This window comes from Salmo salar, chromosome ssa12, assembly GCF_905237065.1.
Source record: "Salmo salar chromosome ssa12, Ssal_v3.1, whole genome shotgun sequence".
NCBI lineage: Eukaryota > Metazoa > Chordata > Actinopteri > Salmoniformes > Salmonidae > Salmo > Salmo salar.
Window position 1 is genome coordinate 48,138,460 of NC_059453.1, and position 20,541 is coordinate 48,159,000.

The 20,541-nt window shown below is 42.9% G+C and overlaps 1 protein-coding gene across 1 annotated transcript in view; it reads left to right on the forward strand.

Moving 5' to 3' along the window:
• The window catches only part of LOC106565237 (integrin alpha-5), a 59,224-nt gene that overhangs the window by 27,931 nt on the left and 10,752 nt on the right, over positions 1-20,541 (forward strand). Inside the window, exons 3-19 of the mRNA XM_014132131.2 lie at positions 222-322; positions 686-809; positions 1,076-1,137; positions 3,622-3,667; positions 4,306-4,431; positions 7,101-7,145; positions 7,689-7,732; positions 10,860-10,916; positions 12,572-12,624; positions 13,276-13,487; positions 13,754-13,945; positions 14,070-14,115; positions 14,354-14,467; positions 16,209-16,264; positions 16,658-16,818; positions 17,355-17,492; positions 19,593-19,660. Coding sequence (XP_013987606.1) covers positions 222-322; positions 686-809; positions 1,076-1,137; positions 3,622-3,667; positions 4,306-4,431; positions 7,101-7,145; positions 7,689-7,732; positions 10,860-10,916; positions 12,572-12,624; positions 13,276-13,487; positions 13,754-13,945; positions 14,070-14,115; positions 14,354-14,467; positions 16,209-16,264; positions 16,658-16,818; positions 17,355-17,492; positions 19,593-19,660 — 1,645 coding nt within the window. The remainder of the gene's footprint in view (positions 1-221; positions 323-685; positions 810-1,075; positions 1,138-3,621; positions 3,668-4,305; positions 4,432-7,100; positions 7,146-7,688; positions 7,733-10,859; positions 10,917-12,571; positions 12,625-13,275; positions 13,488-13,753; positions 13,946-14,069; positions 14,116-14,353; positions 14,468-16,208; positions 16,265-16,657; positions 16,819-17,354; positions 17,493-19,592; positions 19,661-20,541) is intronic.

Here is a 20,541-nt window from a genome sequence, read left to right on the forward strand (position 1 = left end):
AATTTCACTTAGGGCCCCCAAAAGGCTAGGGCCAGCTATGACTGAGTGTGTGGGTATGGATATGAGTATGCAGACCCGCAAGCCACTGTGGCCCCTCATGATGAGTTACATTTTTTTGATGCCCCCAACCCATGAAAGTCACACATCCCTGTTTTAGGCTATTAAATTCATAGAAGTATTGTATTATAAATGTAAAGGTGCGTTTCTTTGGCATCGTCCAGGAGATCGCCGTTTCCATGTCAACGACGTCGACGTCCAGGTGGAGTTCAAGTCCCATCAGTGGTTTGGGGCGACAGTGCGTTCCCATGGCAACACTGTCCTGGTAAGATACTATGTTCTGCGGGATAGAGAGAATTAGGTCTAGCTCTCCAGTTAGAATTGATCAGAAAGCCAATACGGACTTGATTGATTTGATGATTTTATGTGTATTTTGATATTGTTTATTATTTGACTACTGTCACAAGTCGACCATAGCCCCAGTCATGAAAAGCTTTTCACAGTGTGTCAGTGATGCCTATGAACATCTGACAGCATTGTCTTCCATCAGATAGCACAACGGTGGTTTTAGAATGACGCCATCTGACGGAAGACAATGCATCTGACAGTTGATAGTTGAGTTTCTTATGTGTTGTTTTGAATTTTAACCCTGTCTAACCCCTATACCCTTCTTTTGAATGTGTCCAAGGCTTGTGCCCCGAGGTATTACTGGAGAACGGAACACGACGACCCCTTCTCTGACGCCACAGGAACTTGCTACCTCTCCGTGGACAACCTCAAGACATTTGTGGAGTACGCACCCTGTCGCACAGGTACAGTATTGCAAATGACACCCTGATTCAAAATACTGTACCTGAAGTCAATTGAATGAAGTAGTGCCAAGGCATGCAGCCACGACTTTGAGTTGTGTGAGGGCTGAATCCTGACTCCAACTTGAACTTTCTTGTAAATTGACCACTGATGTCAATTGGAGATTTGTGTGTGCACATGTTATAATACAGCTCTGGCTAGCCCATTTGGGTAGTAGCCTTTCAGTGTGACTCGTCAATGTTTTCTGCTTCTCTTCCATTTACCTCAGAGAGACATGGTCCTGCCGGACAGGGCTACTGTCAGGGCGGGTTCAGTGCTGACTTCACCAAGGTATGTTCAAGAGGAAAAGGAACAATTCATTAACAATTCAAAATAGATTATCTTGGGAGCTTTTTATATGGGGGCTTATGTCTTGGGGGCTGTCCCAGAAATCAGGATAAATGAGCCAGCTAACTGTCCCAGAAATTCTGATATAACTTAATCCTTTTGAGAAATATATACTTGAAATTAGCATGGAGTAATTGACTCGACAGCCAACAACCTATATTCAAGTTTAGCTTTCTAAATGAATCAGCAAATCATGAGATATACACTGCTCAAAAAAATAAAGGGAACACTTAAACAACACATCCTAGATCTGAATGAAAGAAATAATCTTATTAAATACTTTTTTCTTTACATAGTTGAATGTGCGAACAACAAATTCACACAAAAATAATCAATGGAAATCCAATTTATCAACCCATGGAGGTCTGGATTTGGAGTCACACTCAAAATGTAAGTGGAAAACCACACTACAGGCTGATCCAACTTTGATGTAATGTCCTTAAAACAAGTCAAAATGAGGCTCAGTAGTGTGTGTGGCCTCCACGTGCCTGTATGACCTCCCTACAACGCCTGGGCATGCTCCTGATGAGGTGGCAGATGGTCTCCTGAGGGATCTCCTCCCAGACCTGGACTAAAGCATCCGCCAACTCCTGGACAGTCTGTGGTGCAACGTGGCGTTGGTGGATGGAGCGAGACATGATGTCCCAGATGTGCTCAATTGGATTCAGGTCTGGGGAACGGGCGGGCCAGTCCATAGCATCAATGCCTTCCTCTTGCAGGAACTGCTGACACACTCCAGCCACATGAGGTCTAGCATTGTCTTGCATTAGGAGGAACCCAGGGCCAACCGCACCAGCATATGATCTCACAAGGGGTCTGAGGATCTCATCTTGGTACCTAATGGCAGTCAGGCTACCTCTGGCGAGCACATGGAGGGCTGTGCGGCCCCCCAAAGAAATGCCACCCCACACCATGACTGACCCACCACCAAACCGGTCATGCTGGAGGATGTTGCAGGCAGCAGAACGTTCTCCACGGCGTCTCCAGACTCTGTCACGTCTGTCACGTGCTCAGTGTGAACCTGCTTTCATCTGTGAAGAGCACAGGGCGCGAGTGGCGAATTTGCCAATCTTGGTGTTCTCTGGCAAATGCCAAACGTCCTGCACGGTGTTGGGCTGTAAGCACAACCCCCACCTGTGGACGTCGGGGCCTCATACCACCCTCATGGAGTCTGTTTCTGACCGTTTGAGCAGACACATGCACATTTGTGGCCTGCTGGAGGTCATTTTGCAGGGCTCTGGCAGTGCTCCTCCTGCTCCTCCTTGCACAAAGGCGGAGGTAGCGGTCCTGCTGCTGGGTTGTTGCCCTCCTACGGCCTCCTCCACGTCTCCTGATGTACTGGCCTGTCTCCTGGTAGCGCCTCCATGCTCTGGACACTACGCTGACAGACACAGCAAACCTTCTTGCCACAGCTCGCATTGCTGTGCCATCCTGGATGAGCTGCACTACCTGAGCCACTTGTGTGGGTTGTAGACTCCGTCTCATGCTACCACTAGAGTGAAAGCACCGCCAGCATTCAAAAGTGACCAAAACATCAGCCAGGAAGCATAGGAACTGAAAAGTGGTCTGTGGTCCCCACCTGCTGAACCACTCCTTTATTGGGGGTGTCTTGCTTATTGCCTATAATTTCTACCTGTTGTCTATTCCATTTGCATAACAGCATGTGAAATTTATTGTCAATCAGTGTTGCTTCCTAAGTGGACAGTTTGATTTCACAGAAGTGTGATTGACTTGGATTTACATTGTGTTGTTTAAGTGTTCCCTTTATTTTTTTTAGCAGTATATTTGTCACGTCCTGGCCAGTATAAGGTTAATTGTTTTTGTAGTTTGGTCAGGACGTGGCAGAGGGTATTTGTTTTATGTGGTTCGGGGTGGTGTGTTTGTGTAAAGGGTGTTTGATTTAGTATTTCCGGGTTTTGGTTTATGTTTAGTTAATTCTATGGTTAGTCTAGTGTGTGTGTTTCTATGTTTGGTTGATTGGGGTTGGGACTCTCAGTTGAAGGCAGGTGTTGTCTATCTGCCTTTGATTGAGAGTCCCATATATTAGGGTGTGTTTGTATGTGTTATTTGTGGGTGATTGTTCTGTGTGTAAGCCGTATGCTTTACCAGACTGTTTGTAGTTGTTCGTTCGTTTTGTATGTTCATTTTTGTAGTTAATAAAAATCAAGATGAGCATACACGTACCTGCTGCGTATTGGTCCTCCTTCACCGACAACAACCGTGACAATATTTGACTGCTTATCAAAGTTAGCTGGCTAACTGAAGGATCCTGCTTTCTGGAACACCCCACTGTATGAATTCTGTATGTTTAGCGACATAAGACTTAAAATGTAGTTATATCTGAAAGCCCCTTATACATATTCTTGATAAAAAGTTGCTTGATATGTAAGGTTCTCATCAGAGTGGTTGTTTTTCTGTTTGTTTCAGGATGGGAAGATTGTTCTTGGAGGACCAGGAAGCTTTTACTGGCAAGGTAAGTGCACTATTGGATTTATAGGATATAGGATCCTATTGGGACCATATGTGGATTTATATGAATTGGTTCAACTACAGGACGTAGAGATAGCATACAGTTTAGCCTAGAAAACCATACATCAACTATTTTTTTTCCCCCTTTTCTTTAAAGACTGGGAATTCCCATTCTTTCAAACGTTTCCTTTTTATTAGACAGATACAGTGTAGAGAGACACGAGAGAGATATTATTTATGTCAGCATAACGACAGAGCGGGATTAAAACCTGCGCAGACGCGTACATATGGTTGCCAAGCAGCGAAGTTACCCCCTAGACCAGTGGTTCTCAAACCTCTCCTCGGGGACCCCCAGCCGTTCCATGTATTTAATCCATTCCAGAGCTAGCACACCTGATTCAACTTGTCAACTAATCATCAAGCCCTTGACTAGGTAAAGCAGGAGCGCTAGTTCAGGGCTCCAACAAAATTGTGAAATGTCTGGGGGTCACCAAGGAGAGGTTTGAGAAGCACTGCCCTAGACCATCCTCAGTGCCAAACTTCAACAGTCATTTTACTGCAGCTAAAACCCCATAAGACAAAGTTCAAAAGTCACAGCTCGTCTTTACCTCTGACCCTTATCCCCATCCGTCCTTCCCACAGGTCAGCTGATCTTAGCCACCACAAAGGAAATAGTCAAGGCCTACTACCCTTCCTACTTCCTGCTCTCTGTTACCGGACAGATCCAGACCCATCAGGTGCAGGGGAGCTATGACGACAGTTACCTGGGTGAGCATGGTCCACTTCTTCATAGGAGTTAGACAGAAGCTGCGTCTGAAATGACACCCTATTCAGTTCACAGTGCACTGCTTTTGACCAGAGCACTAAGTAGTTGCCTTACCCGATTTCGCATTGCACTACTCCCTCTTATTGACCCATCATTTTTCTCCCATTCTCTCTCCCCCTCTCTCTCGCTCTCTGTTCCCCCTCTCCTCTGTCTGTTTCTCTCTCTGTCTGTCTGTCTGTTTCTCTGTCTGTCTGTCTGTTTCTCTGTCTGTCTGTCTGTTTCTCTCTCTGTCTGTCTGTCTGTCTGTTTCTCTCTCTGTCTGTCTGTCTGTTTCTCTCTCTGTCTGTCTGTCTGTCTGTTTCTCTCTCTGTCTGTCTGTCTGTTTCTCTGTCTGTTTCTCTGTCTGTTTCTCTGTCTGTCTGTTTCTCTGTCTGTCTGTCTGTTTCTCTGTCTGTCTGTCTGTTTCTCTGTCTGTCTGTTTCTCTGTCTGTTTCTCTGTCTGTCTGTTTGTCTGTCTGTCTGTCTGTTTCTCTCTCTGTCTGTTTCTCTCTCTGTCTGTCTGTCTGTTTCTCTCTCTGTCTGTCTGTCTGTTTCTCTCTCTGTCTGTCTGTCTGTTTCTCTGTCTCTGTCTGTCTGTTTCTCTGTCTCTGTCTGTCTGTTTCTCTGTCTCTGTCTGTCTGTTTCTCTGTCTCTGTCTGTCTGTTTCTCTGTCTCTGTCTGTCTGTTTCTCTGTCTCTGTCTGTCTGTTTCTCTGTCTCTGTCTGTCTGTTTCTCTGTCTCTGTCTGTCTGTTTCTCTGTCTGTCTGTTTCTCTGTCTGTCTGTTTCTCTGTCTCTCTGTTTCTCTGTCTCTGTCTGTTTCTCTGTCTGTTTCTCTCTCTGTCTGTCTGTTTCTCTGTCTGTCTGTCTGTTTCTCTGTCTGTTTGTCTGTCTGTTTCTCTGTCTGTCTGTTTCTCTGTCTGTCTGTCTGTCTGTCTGTCTGTCTGTCTGTCTGTCTGTCTGTCTGTCTGTTTCTGTCTCTGTCTCTGTCTGTCTGTTTCTCTGTCTCTGTCTGTCTGTTTCTCTGTCTCTGTCTGTCTGTTTCTCTGTCTCTGTCTGTCTGTTTCTCTGTCTCTGTCTGTCTGTTTCTCTGTCTCTGTCTGTCTGTTTCTCTGTCTCTGTCTGTCTGTTTCTCTGTCTCTGTCTGTCTGTTTCTCTGTCTCTGTCTGTCTGTTTCTCTGTCTCTGTCTGTCTGTTTCTCTGTCTCTGTCTGTCTGTTTCTCTGTCTCTGTCTGTCTGTTTCTCTGTCTCTGTCTGTCTGTTTCTCTGTCTCTGTCTGTCTGTTTCTCTGTCTCTGTCTGTCTGTTTCTCTGTCTCTGTCTGTCTGTTTCTCTGTCTCTGTCTGTCTGTTTCTCTGTGTCTGTCTGTCTGTTTCTCTGTGTCTGTCTGTCTGTTTCTCTGTCTCTGTCTGTCTGTTTCTCTGTGTCTGTCTGTCTGTTTCTCTGTCTGTCTGTCTGTTTCTCTGTGTCTGTCTGTCTGTTTCTCTGTGTCTGTCTGTCTGTTTCTCTGTGTCTGTCTGTCTGTTTCTCTGTTTCTCTGTCTGTTTCTGTCTGTTTCTCTGTCTCTGTTTCTCTGTCTCTGTTTCTCTGTCTCTGTCTGTCTGTTTCTCTGTCTCTGTTTCTCTGTCTCTGTCTGTCTGTTTCTCTGTCTCTGTTTCTCTGTCTCTGTCTGTCTGTTTCTCTGTCTCTGTCTGTTTCTCTGTCTGTTTCTCTGTCTGTCTGTTTCTCTGTCTCTGTCTGTCTGTTTCTCTGTCTCTGTCTGTCTGTTTCTCTGTCTCTGTCTGTCTGTTTCTCTGTCTCTGTCTGTCTGTTTCTCTGTCTCTGTCTGTCTGTTTCTCTGTCTCTGTCTGTTTCTCTGTCTGTCTGTTTCTCTGTCTGTCTGTTTCTCTGTCTGTCTGTTTCTCTGTCTGTCTGTTTCTCTGTCTGTCTGTTTCTCTGTCTGTCTGTCTGTTTCTCTGTCTGTCTGTCTGTTTCTCTGTCTGTCTGTCTGTTTCTCTGTCTGTTTGTCTGTTTCTCTGTCTGTTTGTCTGTTTCTCTGTCTGTCTGTTTCTCTGTCTGTCTGTTTCTCTGTCTGTCTGTTTCTCTGTCTGTCTGTTTCTCTGTCTGTTTCTCTGTCTGTCTGTTTCTCTGTCTGTCTGTTTCTCTGTCTGTTTCTCTGTCTGTCTGTTTCTCTGTCTGTCTGTCTTTCTCTGTCTGTTTCTCTGTCTGTCTGTCTTTCTCTGTCTGTTTCTCTGTCTGTCTGTCTGTCTTTCTCTGTCTGTTTCTCTGTCTGTCTGTCTTTGTCTGTCTGTCTGTCTGTCTTTCTCTGTCTGTTTCTCTGTCTGTCTGTCTTTGTCTGTCTGTCTGTCTGTCTTTCTCTGTCTGTTTCTCTGTCTGTCTGTCTGTCTTTCTCTGTCTGTCTTTCTCTGTCTGTCTTTCTCTGTCTGTCTGTCTGTGTTTCTCTGTCTCTGTCTGTCTGTGTTTCTCTGTCTCTGTTTCTCTGTCTCTGTCTGTCTGTTTCTCTGTCTGTCTGTTTCTCTGTCTCTGTCTGTCTGTTTCTCTGTCTGTTTCTCTGTCTCTGTCTCTGTCTGTTTCTCTGTCTGTCTGTTTGTCTGTCTGTCTGTTTCTCTGTGTCTGTCTGTCTGTCTCTCTCCAGGTTACTCTGTGGCCGGCGGGGAGTTCAGTGGAGATAACATTGAAGGTGAGGGTCATATTTACAGTGCTGACTGGCTTGCGCATGATTGGGCTTAGGGTTTGCTTACCCCATAATTCTGTCTAATAGTTATTAACTATCGGAAGTCCATCTAAAGTCCCCTATGCACTAATATACTCGTGTGCTCTAATCATTAGAGCTTTAGTCATTAGAGCACACAAGTATATCAGAAGAATATCAGAGCACAATGTAATAACCTACTTATTACATGACATTGGAGTCGACTGTACTTAAGTAGCTCACTCAAGGCCACAACATGAAGATGTTCTGCTTGTTTGAAAATAAATGAAAAACTTGCATGGTGTGCTTGGCCGTATCACTTCAGTTCCTTGAGCTTTTAAGATTGAATCAAATTATTGCCACAGACCTGCAACAAGCAAACCTCAGCTTTTCATATTTTAAACACTGCTTATGATCAGCAATGTTTTAACCCCTCGGTTGTTCATATTTGGAAGTGCCTGGAGTCCTAGCCCTAGCTTGACCTCAACTCTTGAACTTCCTTTCTCTCTTTCTCATTTTCTGTCTTTGCAGATTTCGTCACGGGAGTCCCCAAGGGACTCATGTTGTATGGTTTAGTAAGGAGTCCTCATATTTTACACATATTTCATCATTCATTCTAGATGAAAGTTAATGAGGGGTGACATAGGGATGACCTAAGGATGACATAGAGGAATGTTACTGTGAAGAAGAGGAGGGGGTGAGAGAACGCCAATATATGAAACGGGAAAAGTTTCAAGTTTTAATGTCACATGCACAAGTACAGTGAAATTCCTTTCTTGCAAGCTCTAACCGCAGCAATGCTTTAATCAATAACATTGTAATACTTCTGGAAGTGAATTAAGAGAGGGATTTAAAGAAAGATGTTCTTATACAAGACTGATGTGCATACATATTCATAAATGCATGTGTTACAACTAGGGCTGTTACGGTGACCGTATTACCGCCACACTAGCCGTCATTAGTCAAGATGGCAGTCAAAATCCATGTTACCGTTGAGTCACGGTATTTAGGCTTCTCCAAGCTCTGATGCGGCTGATGGTCATTAGTAGCCTGCCAAACTTGCTAACTGCCTGGTACTCCGCACTCTATTGTCCCTCTAATCACTCTGACATCAACGCAAATGTAATCGAAAATCTAATCAAACACTTCATGAGAGAGAGCCCATGAGCTTATATTGCGCAACATTGCTATAGGCTATGCAATTGAGTGAGAAAACAGTGATGGCCTCTATTAAATAGAGGAGAATCCCATCAGCTTTCTATAGGCAAGGCCTACAATATTTATTTCTCAACCTTCCTAATATTGAGCACATTGCTTCTTTTTAAAACAGGAGTATAGCCTACCTGGCTGGCATGTATATAAACCACGGGAAAAGCATCCTCCATTTGCTATTTAAGTGCATAGATGACATGCATTTTTCCCCCTGCCCCTGTTTCAAGACAGGTGCATAATAATGGTCCATTCTAAATCAAAACAAATGTCACACTTATATTATTTAGTATATGTAAAGACAAGCTTAAATCAAGAATAGTGTGATGGGTGACAATATTAGCCTATCACTTGTGAATGATATATTATCACTTGTGAATGATGCCCAGCATAAAAGAAACAGCGCATGCCTTTTCTGACTTTTTCAAATCATAGTCCCACACCTCCTGTAGCCTAGCCCATAGCCCTATATGTTTTGATGAAGTTTGTATCACAACTAAAGTGGCCAAATAACTTCTTAAAATTAAGCACATTAATCCGCTTTACAATGGTTGTAGAGCCAAACTGGCATACATACGCAACGTGTGAGTTTCAAGTTTGGGGAAGATCATTTTTACCATAAATGCACCTTTATAATAAAATCTCATTTGTGGTCACTTTTGAGAATTGTATTTTCCTGCAAATGTAACAGTCGCGCTTATAGCCTACTGCCGTGTGCGCATTGCTGCGCTTATAATGTGAAGAAATAGCCTAATATTTTATCAACATTTTAAGCTAAACGTTTTAATCTGTTGCATCAGGCTCATTGCTTAAAACAGTTTTTTTGATGCTAGTGGTTGTATTAATTTGGGATCTATCGCATCCCACAACTGTCCTGGACTATGCTTGGAATATTTATTTCTCGCACAGAATAAAATAGGTCAATTTTGTACTATGTAATAGGTGTCACAAGCGTCGAAAGGAACAGACCAAGGCGCAGCGTGTAGAGTGCTCATCCTCATTTATTTAAAGAGAACACTTAAACAAAAGAAACAAAATGACATACAGTTCTGTAAGGTACACTTACTATACGGAAAACAACCACCCACAAAACCCAAAGGAAAACAGGCTGCCTAAGTATGGCTTCCAATCAGAGACAACGAAAGACACCTGCCTCTGATTGGAAACCATACTCGGCCAAACCTGGAAAACGAAACATAGAAAATGAAAACTAGAACACATTCCCCTAGAAACACACAAACCCCAAAACACACAAAACAACCCCCCTGCCACGCCCTGACCATTCTACTATGGCAAATGACCCTTTTCACTGGTCAGGACGTGACAATAGGCTAGTGCTTTTGCTGTTCGTTAGACCTACTCATCTTGTTGGCTGACAAAAAGTAAATGTGGACAGTTCTTCCAATATCTTCAATATGTGCCTCGGAATTGGAGAAGGACATGCGCAGTTGCGTACCAAATGTGTCTGTCTTCACTTGTAGCCTGTGAGAAAGACCCTATCACTTGATTGAGAGCCATATGAGTGAGAGGTGCTTCGGCATGCAGTGGGGAGAAAGGAATTATAATTATTATATTCAGCCCAAGGGCATAACGGCCACTGACCTCAAAATATTTTTTTAGGGGGATTATGGCCAAACAAAGGGGATGCAGCCGGGAAATTTGAGGCATTATCAAGTGCATTATCAAGTGCATTATCAAGTGTGTACAGCCTGTGCAAAAAACAAAGCAGAGCTCATGCCTTTCATGCAACTTTTTTCCAATCATCATTAGAGTCCCATCATGCAGCCTTAGAATGTATTCAAATCTAAACATAGAGCTCAACATTGGTATCACAACTAAAGTTACATAAATAACTCTAAATTAAGCATATAGGAGTACACGTTTCTTTGTTAACCGCTCAACACAGAATAGCCGCATGTCGCACTCCATCAAATCCTTTGGAGAAAATATCCTTTGTATTTTATTCAGCTATGTTCAATTGTATTCTTCATACTATAAAATAATTCCACGGAATTCTAAGCAAATCTTGTCTGCTAAATTAACTAGTGTAGCCCACAGCCATATGACATAGTCAGATCACCGCCTAAAATATGGACAATGCAGAGTATGCTATTCTGTTCTTCTGAAATAGACTACATTTTCTTCATATCATGTTTCTTTAGACCTCTCTCAAATAAATAATGGGTTTATTGTGATGGTGTAGGCTATATTATATGGATTTATTAGACTTTTTAAAATGTACATGTTCCAAAGGTCTGCATCAGTGGCTTGTAGGCTATGCGTGGAATACAGGAGATGCTAAATGTGTTTATGTTAATTAAAGGTCAATTATTGTGAGGTCAGCAGTTATTTGCTTGACAATCACCGGCTGACAAAATTTCATGACCGCCACAGCCCTAGTTACAACCAACAGTATTGCATGTCATTTTCATGATGGTTCTCCTACAATCATGGTTGATAACTGAAGGTTTTTTCTAAACTCTCTCAATGCAGGTGTCCATACTCAATGGAACAGACCTGACATCCATGCTGAACCTAACCGGAGAACAGGTTGGTGCAAATCTACTTAACAGCAAGGGGGCTAGGCTATACTGGACTTTTGGCGCCTCTATTTTGATATGTGGGTATATATAGGGGGGCTGAAGGAATTTGCCCCCAGGAGATAACGCTTTATCCCTGGGTCAGAGGTGAGCCCACAAAGCCCTATGTGTTCCATACGTTGTGAATCACGCAATCACATACACACGTAGACACACACACACGAATACATCCAAGTACACACACACACACGTGTGTGTGTATACACATGTCTTGTACTAACCTTGTGGAGACACAAAATTCAGTCCCATTCAAAATCCTATTTTCCCTAAACCCTAACCTTAACCCCAAAACCTAACCTTAACCCTAACCCTAGCTCCTAACCTTAAAACTAACCCTCGCTTCTAATCTTAAACCTAAAAATAATTCTAACCTTAACTTTTAACCCCCCTAGAAATACCATTTGAATGTGGGGACCAACAAAATGTCTCCAGTTGGTCAAATTTTGGTTTGTTTACTAGTCTCCACAAGTATAATTAAACACGTCCACACACACACACAAACAGTATTACAGCTACATGTTGACTCAGGATTTTGTGTTGCAAAATAAGGGGGTGGGGAGCATGTTTATGTCAACCCACCATTGTGCCAAAGGGTTTGGATTCCTCATTGGCTAAATTGCTGGATTTTTTTGATTATGTGACATGGTTTATTGCATGTTACTCCTGTAGTCTTCTAAATTCTCCATGGCTGATGAACAAGACAACTACTAATGTACATGCATATGTATGCTTTGTATGTATACTTTCTGTGTAAGCTGCTAACGAACTGCTTATTGCATAGTGAGAACGATCTGAAATGAACTCCTGGTTGGATTTGATTTGACGGTCTCTTTAGGTTGACTACTCTCCACATGAGTGCTTTGGACTGCACCGTCGGACTCAGCTGTGTAAACAAAGCTGTGTCAACAATGTCTCCGTGCCATACATTTTACATGTCTCTATACAAGTAGTCATACCATGAAATTGATCTCGCTGGTTCGAGTTTACTGCTGCGAATTCGGGGTTAGCTGAGACCGGGAACTCCAACTCAGGTCCAGGGACTGTTAACCCAACACATTAGCTGATTTACGCCAAGAGATCCAAACCTTTTGACGAGGTCGCTATGTGTTGGGTTACGGTAGCTACACTACAGTAGCTCTAACATCACTTCCTCTCAGCTTTATAGAATGACCAACATACTGTACATTGTCGATTAGTCTGGTGAAGTCATTCACCAGGGGATAATAGCTGTGACATAAAACTCTTGACAACAGTCCATCATTTATGGCATAATATAGAATCGTCAAAGATAACGACACTGAGTGACCAATCCTCCCTGTCTCTCTGAGATGCCTATAGCGGCTTGAGTCCCCCACCTCCTCCGAACACCTACCTCCTTCTACCTCTCATGTAACTCACAGAAGCTCTGGCACTGAGCTTAGAGACAACAGAGAGGAAAGAGGGAGCCAAGGGGGATGGATTTGGGGGGCCCGATTGAAGAGGCTTCTAGGGCAAGGGGATGTAAGAGAGAGAAGTAAGAAAGAGAGAGTGAAGGAGAAAGAAAGAGCGATACTATGCCCACCGGTGTGATTACACGCTAACTCTGTCTGCTCTAATGTCTTCCAGATGGGGTCCTATTTCGGCTACGCCGTGGCAGCCACGGACATCAACAACGACGGGTGAGTGAGCTAGCATAGAGAGAAGGAGAGAGAGATGGAAAGAAAGAGAGAGAAAAATCGGGCGAGCGATAAAGAGAGAAAGACAAAGTGTGCAAAAAGAAGGCAGGTATGGCAAGATTTGGACAGGCAGACTTGGACGGACAATGTATGCTAACAAGGGAGAAAGGAGAGAGAGATGGAGAGCGAGGAGGTGAAATACAGTATGTCAGAAGATCCCATTGTCATGAATTTCCCTCTGTCATGTGTCATGAAAATTCCTTGTCATACAGTAGCTACTCCTACACTTCCTTTCTCCTGGTTTCAGGTTCTCTATTGGCCAATTCCGCTTTCCCTATCCTATTAGACTCATAGCCAGGAAACTCAGGACATCACACTTGCTACACTAATGCACGCTAGCTCAACTTTAGAGGCCTTGATTTGACCTAAAGTTCTAGTCCAAGACCGTCGTGAAAATAAAATAACATTCATAACCGCAAAATATATATATTTTTCATTTTACCTTTATTTAACTAGGCAGGTCAGTTAAGATCAAATTCTTATTTACAATGATGGCCTAACCCGGCCAAACCCGGACGACGCTATATATATTTTTATGAACAGCTGACTGAATGAGCACACATCATCTCTTCCTCTCTCCTCTCTCTACCCCAGGATGGAAGACCTTGTGGTGGGAGCTCCCATGTTCATGCAGAGGGGTTCCGACGGACTGCGTTGGGAGGAGGTGGGCCGTGTCTATGTGTACCTGCAGCGGCGACCCTTGCTGTTTGAACCCAGGCTGCCCCACCTGGGGGGGAGCCAGGCCTTCGGGAGGTTTGGCAGCTCGCTGGCCCCACTGGGAGACCTCAACCAGGACGGCTTCAACGGTGAGAACTCTGGAAAATCTTGGGTCATATTCATTAATGAACACTGTCGCAAAACATTTTGCAATAGAAATTGAAGCTGAGGATTTCATATTGGACAAGTTCAGTTAGTACCTTTCCTTAGTTTTTCCCATTTGATGCCTAAAGGCCGCACATAACAATATGTGATACATTTCAATCGTTCATGCAAGAACATAACTAAAATCAGGGCAGAGGGAGTGGGGATAAACCATTATCCTGAAGTGTCATAACTCTGTTGATTAACTTAGATATTGCCATCGGCTGTCCCTTTGGCGGAGACGACCAACAGGGATTGGTCCTCATCTATAATGGACATGCCAGTGGACTGATGGACATGCCCACTCAGACTCTATCTGGCCAATGGGCCTCTGGCACTTTTCCAGCCAGTTTTGGCTACGCCCTCCGCGGAAATAAAGATCTGGATCATAATGGCTACCCAGGTAAAAGAGAAAATGGTTTAGTCCAATTGCCCAATTTTGTTTTAAATTATTTAGCTTTTTCCTATTTCAGAAGGCATCACATTGTTCTTGAATTAGTGTTAATCTTGGGGTCATCTTTGTGCAGATCTCATCGTAGGTGCTTTTGGGGCTGACAAGGCTGTTCTGTACAGGTATATCCTCTCACCAGAACATTATTGGCTCATTGCACATGCAAATTAGCTAGCTGACCAATTACACCCCATTTTTGTATTTGTATTTTAATTAAGCATGTACCTTCATCTCAAACTATTGTTTTATATGTGACCTTTGTGTAATTTTGAATTACACTATTATTTTTGTATTGGAATCAAATCTTTTGATTAAGGTAATCATATCACATCTTCCAATTGGTTGCTATTCTTCTATCAGGGCTCGGCCTATTGTCATTGCCAGTGCTTCTCTTACGCTGCAACCTACCATGATCAATCCAGAGGAGAAGAGTTGTACGGTGTCCAATGGGAACGAGACTATCTCTGTTTCTTGGTATGTTGATACAGATGTGCTGTCTTAATTTGACCCTGCTTCTCACAGCAGGAAAATAATCCTGCAGTAACGGGAAATGTAAATTATTATGTGGATTATAATTAATGGACATTTTTGTAGAGTTTGATACATTTTTTGTTAGGGCAAATAAAGTATGAAATGTTAAAGTGTAAATTACACCCTTTAGAAGCCTTTCAAAACCTTGAATACACTACAATTTGTATTTCCTGCTGCGCAGGAAGATTCTGTGTGACAACAGATTGATCAAATTAAGATAACACATTTGTACATCCTTTTTCCTTTTCAAATAAATCTGATTGGTTGAAACACTGCTGATATTCCATGGGTTAAGATCTTTGTGAAGTCAAGCTTAGCCGGTAACACTTCATTTTGAGAGTCCCCTTGTACAGCAAAAGCTATCAGTAACATGTCAATTGTACTTCCGGACACCACCACTATCATTGACTAGGATATTACTATAGCCTCATACAGACCAACCTTGATCGGAGGGAAACTGTCTTCAGCAACAATATAAATTCAAGTGCTAGACATATTATGTAGTACATTTTCCACTCTTAAACCATGTCAATGGACAAAACGTCCGGTATTCACCACTTGAGAATGTCAAATGACACCATGTTTGACAAGCTTTTCCAGTCTCCGGTCAAGTGTGAGCGTTTAATGGCGAAGTCTATATTCTGAGCCCAAGCCAAGGGAACATTTCCCTACTTTTAGTCTCACAAAAATTCCTTCCATAAATTAAAGTAAAACATGAATTATTTTTAGACTCTTCAAAAAAAGTTATGACTAGTGGCTGGTATCTTGGTATCCGCCTTTAGTACAGTACAAGTCGCTTTTGTTTGTGTCTTGATTACCGTTTATGTTGCTGGGAGACTTGGGGAGGCAGAGGGAGGAGTAGAGGTGGGGTGCTGTGGACAGAGGAAAGGGTGGAGAGGGTTGGCATTCACTTTGAATGACATATTATTTGGCACACCAGCCTAGGACACAGAATGCATGAGGTGACACACCCACACACGCACATTCACACGTGCGCAGGCAGATGACCATTGGCCACACACACTCAAACACACACACACAGATTTACAGTGGAGCATATAGATGTTGTATGTGCATGCACACTCTCATAATCAAACACACACATTCTCTGCCTCTGCTTGTAAAGTTTGGGTAATTTCTATTAAACGGGGAGAGGTGGAATTGGGCTTCAATTCTGTGCAAAGATTGAATGCATTTACATTCAACGGGTTTAGCTGAGCATGTACCAATAAGATTAAACTTCTCAGATTTCTTACTATTAAATAAAATAGATTTTTAAAGTCATTTTTACATCAGCAGATGTCACAAAGTGCTTATACAGAAACCCAACCTAAAATTCCAAACAGCATGCAATGCAGATGTAGAAGCATGTTGGCTAGGAAAAACTCCCTCGAAAGACAGGAACCTAGGAAGAAACCTAGAAACCTAGAGAAGCACCAGGCTCTGAGGGGTGCCCAGTCCTATTACTTGATCATATGTTCAAACTTAATTACAAGATTAATAGATTTCCATTACAGGGTATCTATTCAAATGTAGCATTTTTTACATGGAATGCATCATTCAAAATGCAGTATTATTGTATATTATCACCGTATGTATCAGAGCTCTATATGGATCTATTGAATATACTGTATACTGAAATAGTCCCCCTTACTATTTTTTTCTCTGTCTTCACCCCCTCCAGTGTCAACCTCAGTTTCTGCCTCTCGGCCAATGGGAAGCACCTCCCTGCTGATCTAGGTGAGCCCAGTGTTTTCATTTTGAAAGACCCCAACACAGCTGTTCCCTATTACCTTCCCTTGTGTGGCCACAAATATGCCTGAACTCACTGTGGTCAATTTAGCAGTTAAGATTAAGATAAAAGGACAATAGAGTAAGTACAGGGCAAACTTTGCAAGGTTTGTGAGTGTATGTGTGTGTTTATGTTTGAGTATGTGGGAGTGTGATTGTGTGCATCTGCACTTGGGAATGGGTATTTGTAATTGTGTGTATTGTGTTAGTGTATCCACAATAACTGACTATGTAATTAAATGCATGTGTGTTTCAATGGGTTTGTTTTTGTGAGTATAGTTCTGTGTTCTATCGTGTGTGTGTGTGCACGTGTATGTAACCCACCCTGTGTGTGTGGTGCAGGTTTTGTTGTGGAGGTACAGTTGGACCATCTGAAGCAGACCCAGAAGGAGTCGTTAGTGAGGAGAACTCTGTTCCTGGACAGCCAACAGCCCAGCCTACTGAAGACCATCACCATGGCCAACGGAGGACGAACGTGTCACGACACCCGCGTCTACCTGCGCGTTAGTCACTTCAAACACTCAAAGAAATGTTGGGAGACCTTGCTATAAGACATTTTAAAGACCCGGACGTGCTTAAAACAAGTTATAAAGCATTAAACCTGCAGGCTTTAAGTAAAGTGTTACAGAATTGTTCAAAGACGCATTGGAAAAATTGCCCGTTCATAAATATGACAATGATCCAATGAACTCTTCTCAAGGTGGACTTAAAGTTTGTGGGAAAATGTTGGCAAGTTATTTCGAATCCAGCCTTCAAAGACCAGTAAATTGAAACATTTAATGTTATATTTTACAGTTAATCGTTTTTTTGATTATAGTTTCAATATGACTGAAAGTTAACATTTTCCCTTACGCTGTACATTTACACTGATCTGTAACATCTAGAGGCACACGGTGTCTTATCTCAACCAGTTAGTTGACAATAAGTAAAGTAACAGTTTACTTTACACATCATGAACATGAGTCACTGTCACACCGATTCACTTCCTCTTGAGTGTGTTGCTGATGCCATTGCCCTTCTTCCCCCATGTGTGTTGCAGAGTGAAGGGGAGTTTAGGGATAAACTTTCCCCCATTTACGTCACACTCAACTTTAGCCTGGACCCCCTCGCTCCACTGGACCTCCATGGCCTGAGACCCATTCTAAAATACCAGACAACACACCTTATAGAGCAGAAGGTATGTATTAACTACGCTATTCAATTAGGAAACATTTTGGAATTTCTGTTTATTGACTGAATTGAACTGGAATTTACCCCAACCTTGCCAGACATCTCACCTTATAGAGCAGAGAGCGTGTACTTCCAGAATATCATCATATTTACCAGACCACATATCTTACATTTCAGAGCTGGTATGTACATGACACTACTACTGAAACGCCAGTCCACACAACGTATAGAGGGTATGAACATAGGTGCACTATGAACAATGTAGTCCAAAACTATCAGACTTCACCACGATCAGACTTGCACATTTGTGCACCATGTCTAAATCCCCCAATATCTAAATTTTGTGCCATAAAGACTTGTTGAAGTAGAAAGGCATAAGTGGCCAGTTTAAATATGGACGACTCTTCAGTAGTGCTGGTCCCCATATGTCTAAAGGTTGGGGGTTAGTCCTGATACACAAAGCACAGAATAACAATATGTGGCAGCCATAGAGTTGGATAGATGGCACACTTGCTACAAAGCCTTTTTTACTTTACTTAAGATGAAAGCCTTCAATGGCACTACCCATGCTGTCACATATGCGATAATGGCAAAGAACGTCGTGGGCCCTCTTTCCAATTCTATGGTGGTAGCTTTTCCGAATTGAGAATAGAATCCTCAGGGTTGAGTCACGGCTATGTGATTAAACAGAGGGAGAACTGACAGCTCTTTCTGGGTGGGGCACTGGGGCTAGCCATCTGGTTGTGGTTTGTTTATGTATGTAGCCTTTGGTCTCCGCCATGTTGCGAGCCAGACGAGCCAGGCTTGGGGCATGTGCATGTGTTTATATGTGTGTGTGAGTATAAGCGTGTGTGTGTGCACATGTGTGTCTGTGTAAAAGTATGTGTGTGCTCAGAGCCTCTCACTTATTGGCAGGGAAACCAATACAACTTAGCTAGAACAGCTTTTGGGAATAGCTCAGACTTTCCATGCTTACATTATTACACAGAAATATGTTTGCACTCTCTACCTCTTTCTCTTGCACTTCTCAACAATAAAGTTTTTACCGCCCTTTTTGTCCCACGGAGATGGAGGGATGAAAGAACATGACAGTGAGTAAGTGGGGGAGAAGATAAGCAGAGAAGGGCAACCCTTGGTGTTTCTGTGTGAACATTACTAGTCCCCGTGCGCTCCTCCGTCTTGTGGTCTTGTGCTGACTGACCGATTACCACATGGACTTTAGTGAACGATAGCATTGAGGACTTTAAATGAGCCATCGCCATGGATACGGAGTGAGTGACCGCCATGCCGACTCTGCACTCTTGTAGAATTCTTTTTGGGTCTAATGTTTTCCACATGTTGCTGCCCGGGATGGGGTAGTATTGTAACAATGGGTTCACAGTGCACAGAGCAAGAGCAATGTTGGAGAAGGAGAGAGGCGGAAGAGAGGGAAGGGGAATACGGTCTAATCTAATCATATTCGATTTATATTTTATTGTGGTTTGTAAAGTCTTTACACTTCAGTGACAAATTGCTTAGGAGACCAATTCCTCTCCTCACTAAGCAGCAAGACTTTCTTTTGTCTCCCAATCCCTCCTTTCTTCACATTGGAGTCTGTCTACCTTTCTCGAACATCATTGCTCTCCTCATTCCACCAAAACGAAACACTGTTTCCGTTCATTCCTTCACCCCTCATTTGCGTTCTCTTTTTCTGCCCTCCACTTATTCCCTTACTTCTCACTCCTCTACCTTTCCCCCTCATTCTCTCATTTAAGGCGTTAGTCTTCATAAAACTGTATTGCCGTGGTAAATTTACCAGTGGTTGTTCAAAAACCAATGTAAATAGTCATAGAACTGCATGCTGTTTTTGCAGTCTTAAGAAAATATACTGGTAGTACGTAATAAGCTGAAAGTCTTAGTGAGTTGTATTAATGTCTTTCTTGGTATTACACAACTCTCTTGCTCTCTCTAAATATATCTCTCTCTTTCAGTAGAAGTGCATTTTTTTAGCATTCTAAGATGAGGAGCTAACTGAATTGTGCCAATAAAGTTCTCCAAATCGAAATATCTCCCTCTCTCTCCCATTAACATTTCTCTCTCTCTCTCTCTCCACACTTCTGTTCTGCAGGCCCAGATTCAGCTGGACTGTGGTGAGGACAACATCTGTGTCCCTGACCTCAAACTGGCTGTTTATGGGTGAGCTGAAGTCCCCTCTCCATTACTCCGGAATAGCCTACCTTGTTATTCTCCCCTCTCCCTCTTGACCTATCGATAGGTGAAAGGCCTCAGTAGGTCTTCAGCCTATTGCTTTCACCTGTCATGTCCTCTCAAAGCAGTGGCAACCAAGAAAGAAGAGTAGGAAAGAAACAATTGGATACGGACTGTTGAGAGGTCTATAGTTGGGCTTTTGTGTTAAAGGTTGCTTTTTTTATTTTACTGGTGATGGCCTGCTTCTGATGGTCAGTCTGAGGGGAGGGAGGGAGCAGCTTTGAGGCTGCCTCTTACACGTCTCACCGTCCCTCCTCTCTCCCTCCCTCCCTGCGCTGAGAAAAGGGGACACAATCTTCCAGCTGTTGGCGAAACTTAAGTCGCCCTGCATTATTTCTGCCTCATGCACCAATTCATGTTGTTTCTCCCATGACCAGAGAAAGTGAAATATTCCTCGATATTAAAAAAGACACAAGCCACAAATAATAGCTTATCGAAACACTTTGCAGCTGCAGCGCTGGTTGTAGCGTGAGTGGAAGTAGGGAAAATATGCATTTTATGACTTGTAAAACTGTTGAACAAAGTATTGACAGTGCTGAATAACTTAAACATGAACAAACTCATAAAAACAGCAATTCTTTGCAGGATTCGTTGAGTCTCTCTCTGTCATGGTTTTAAAGGTTTTTAAATCTCACATTATCATCTTTGTTGTGCGTTCGAGGCTTCTTTTTACAGTCTATGGTGCGAGGAAACTGAGCAGACACGGTGATCTGAGCCATCTGATTGGCCAGCAGTAGGCCTATACAGTAGGTGCACTTGATTTGCTCTCTGGGACTGCCGGGTAGGCAGAGTTCTACCTTCAAACACAT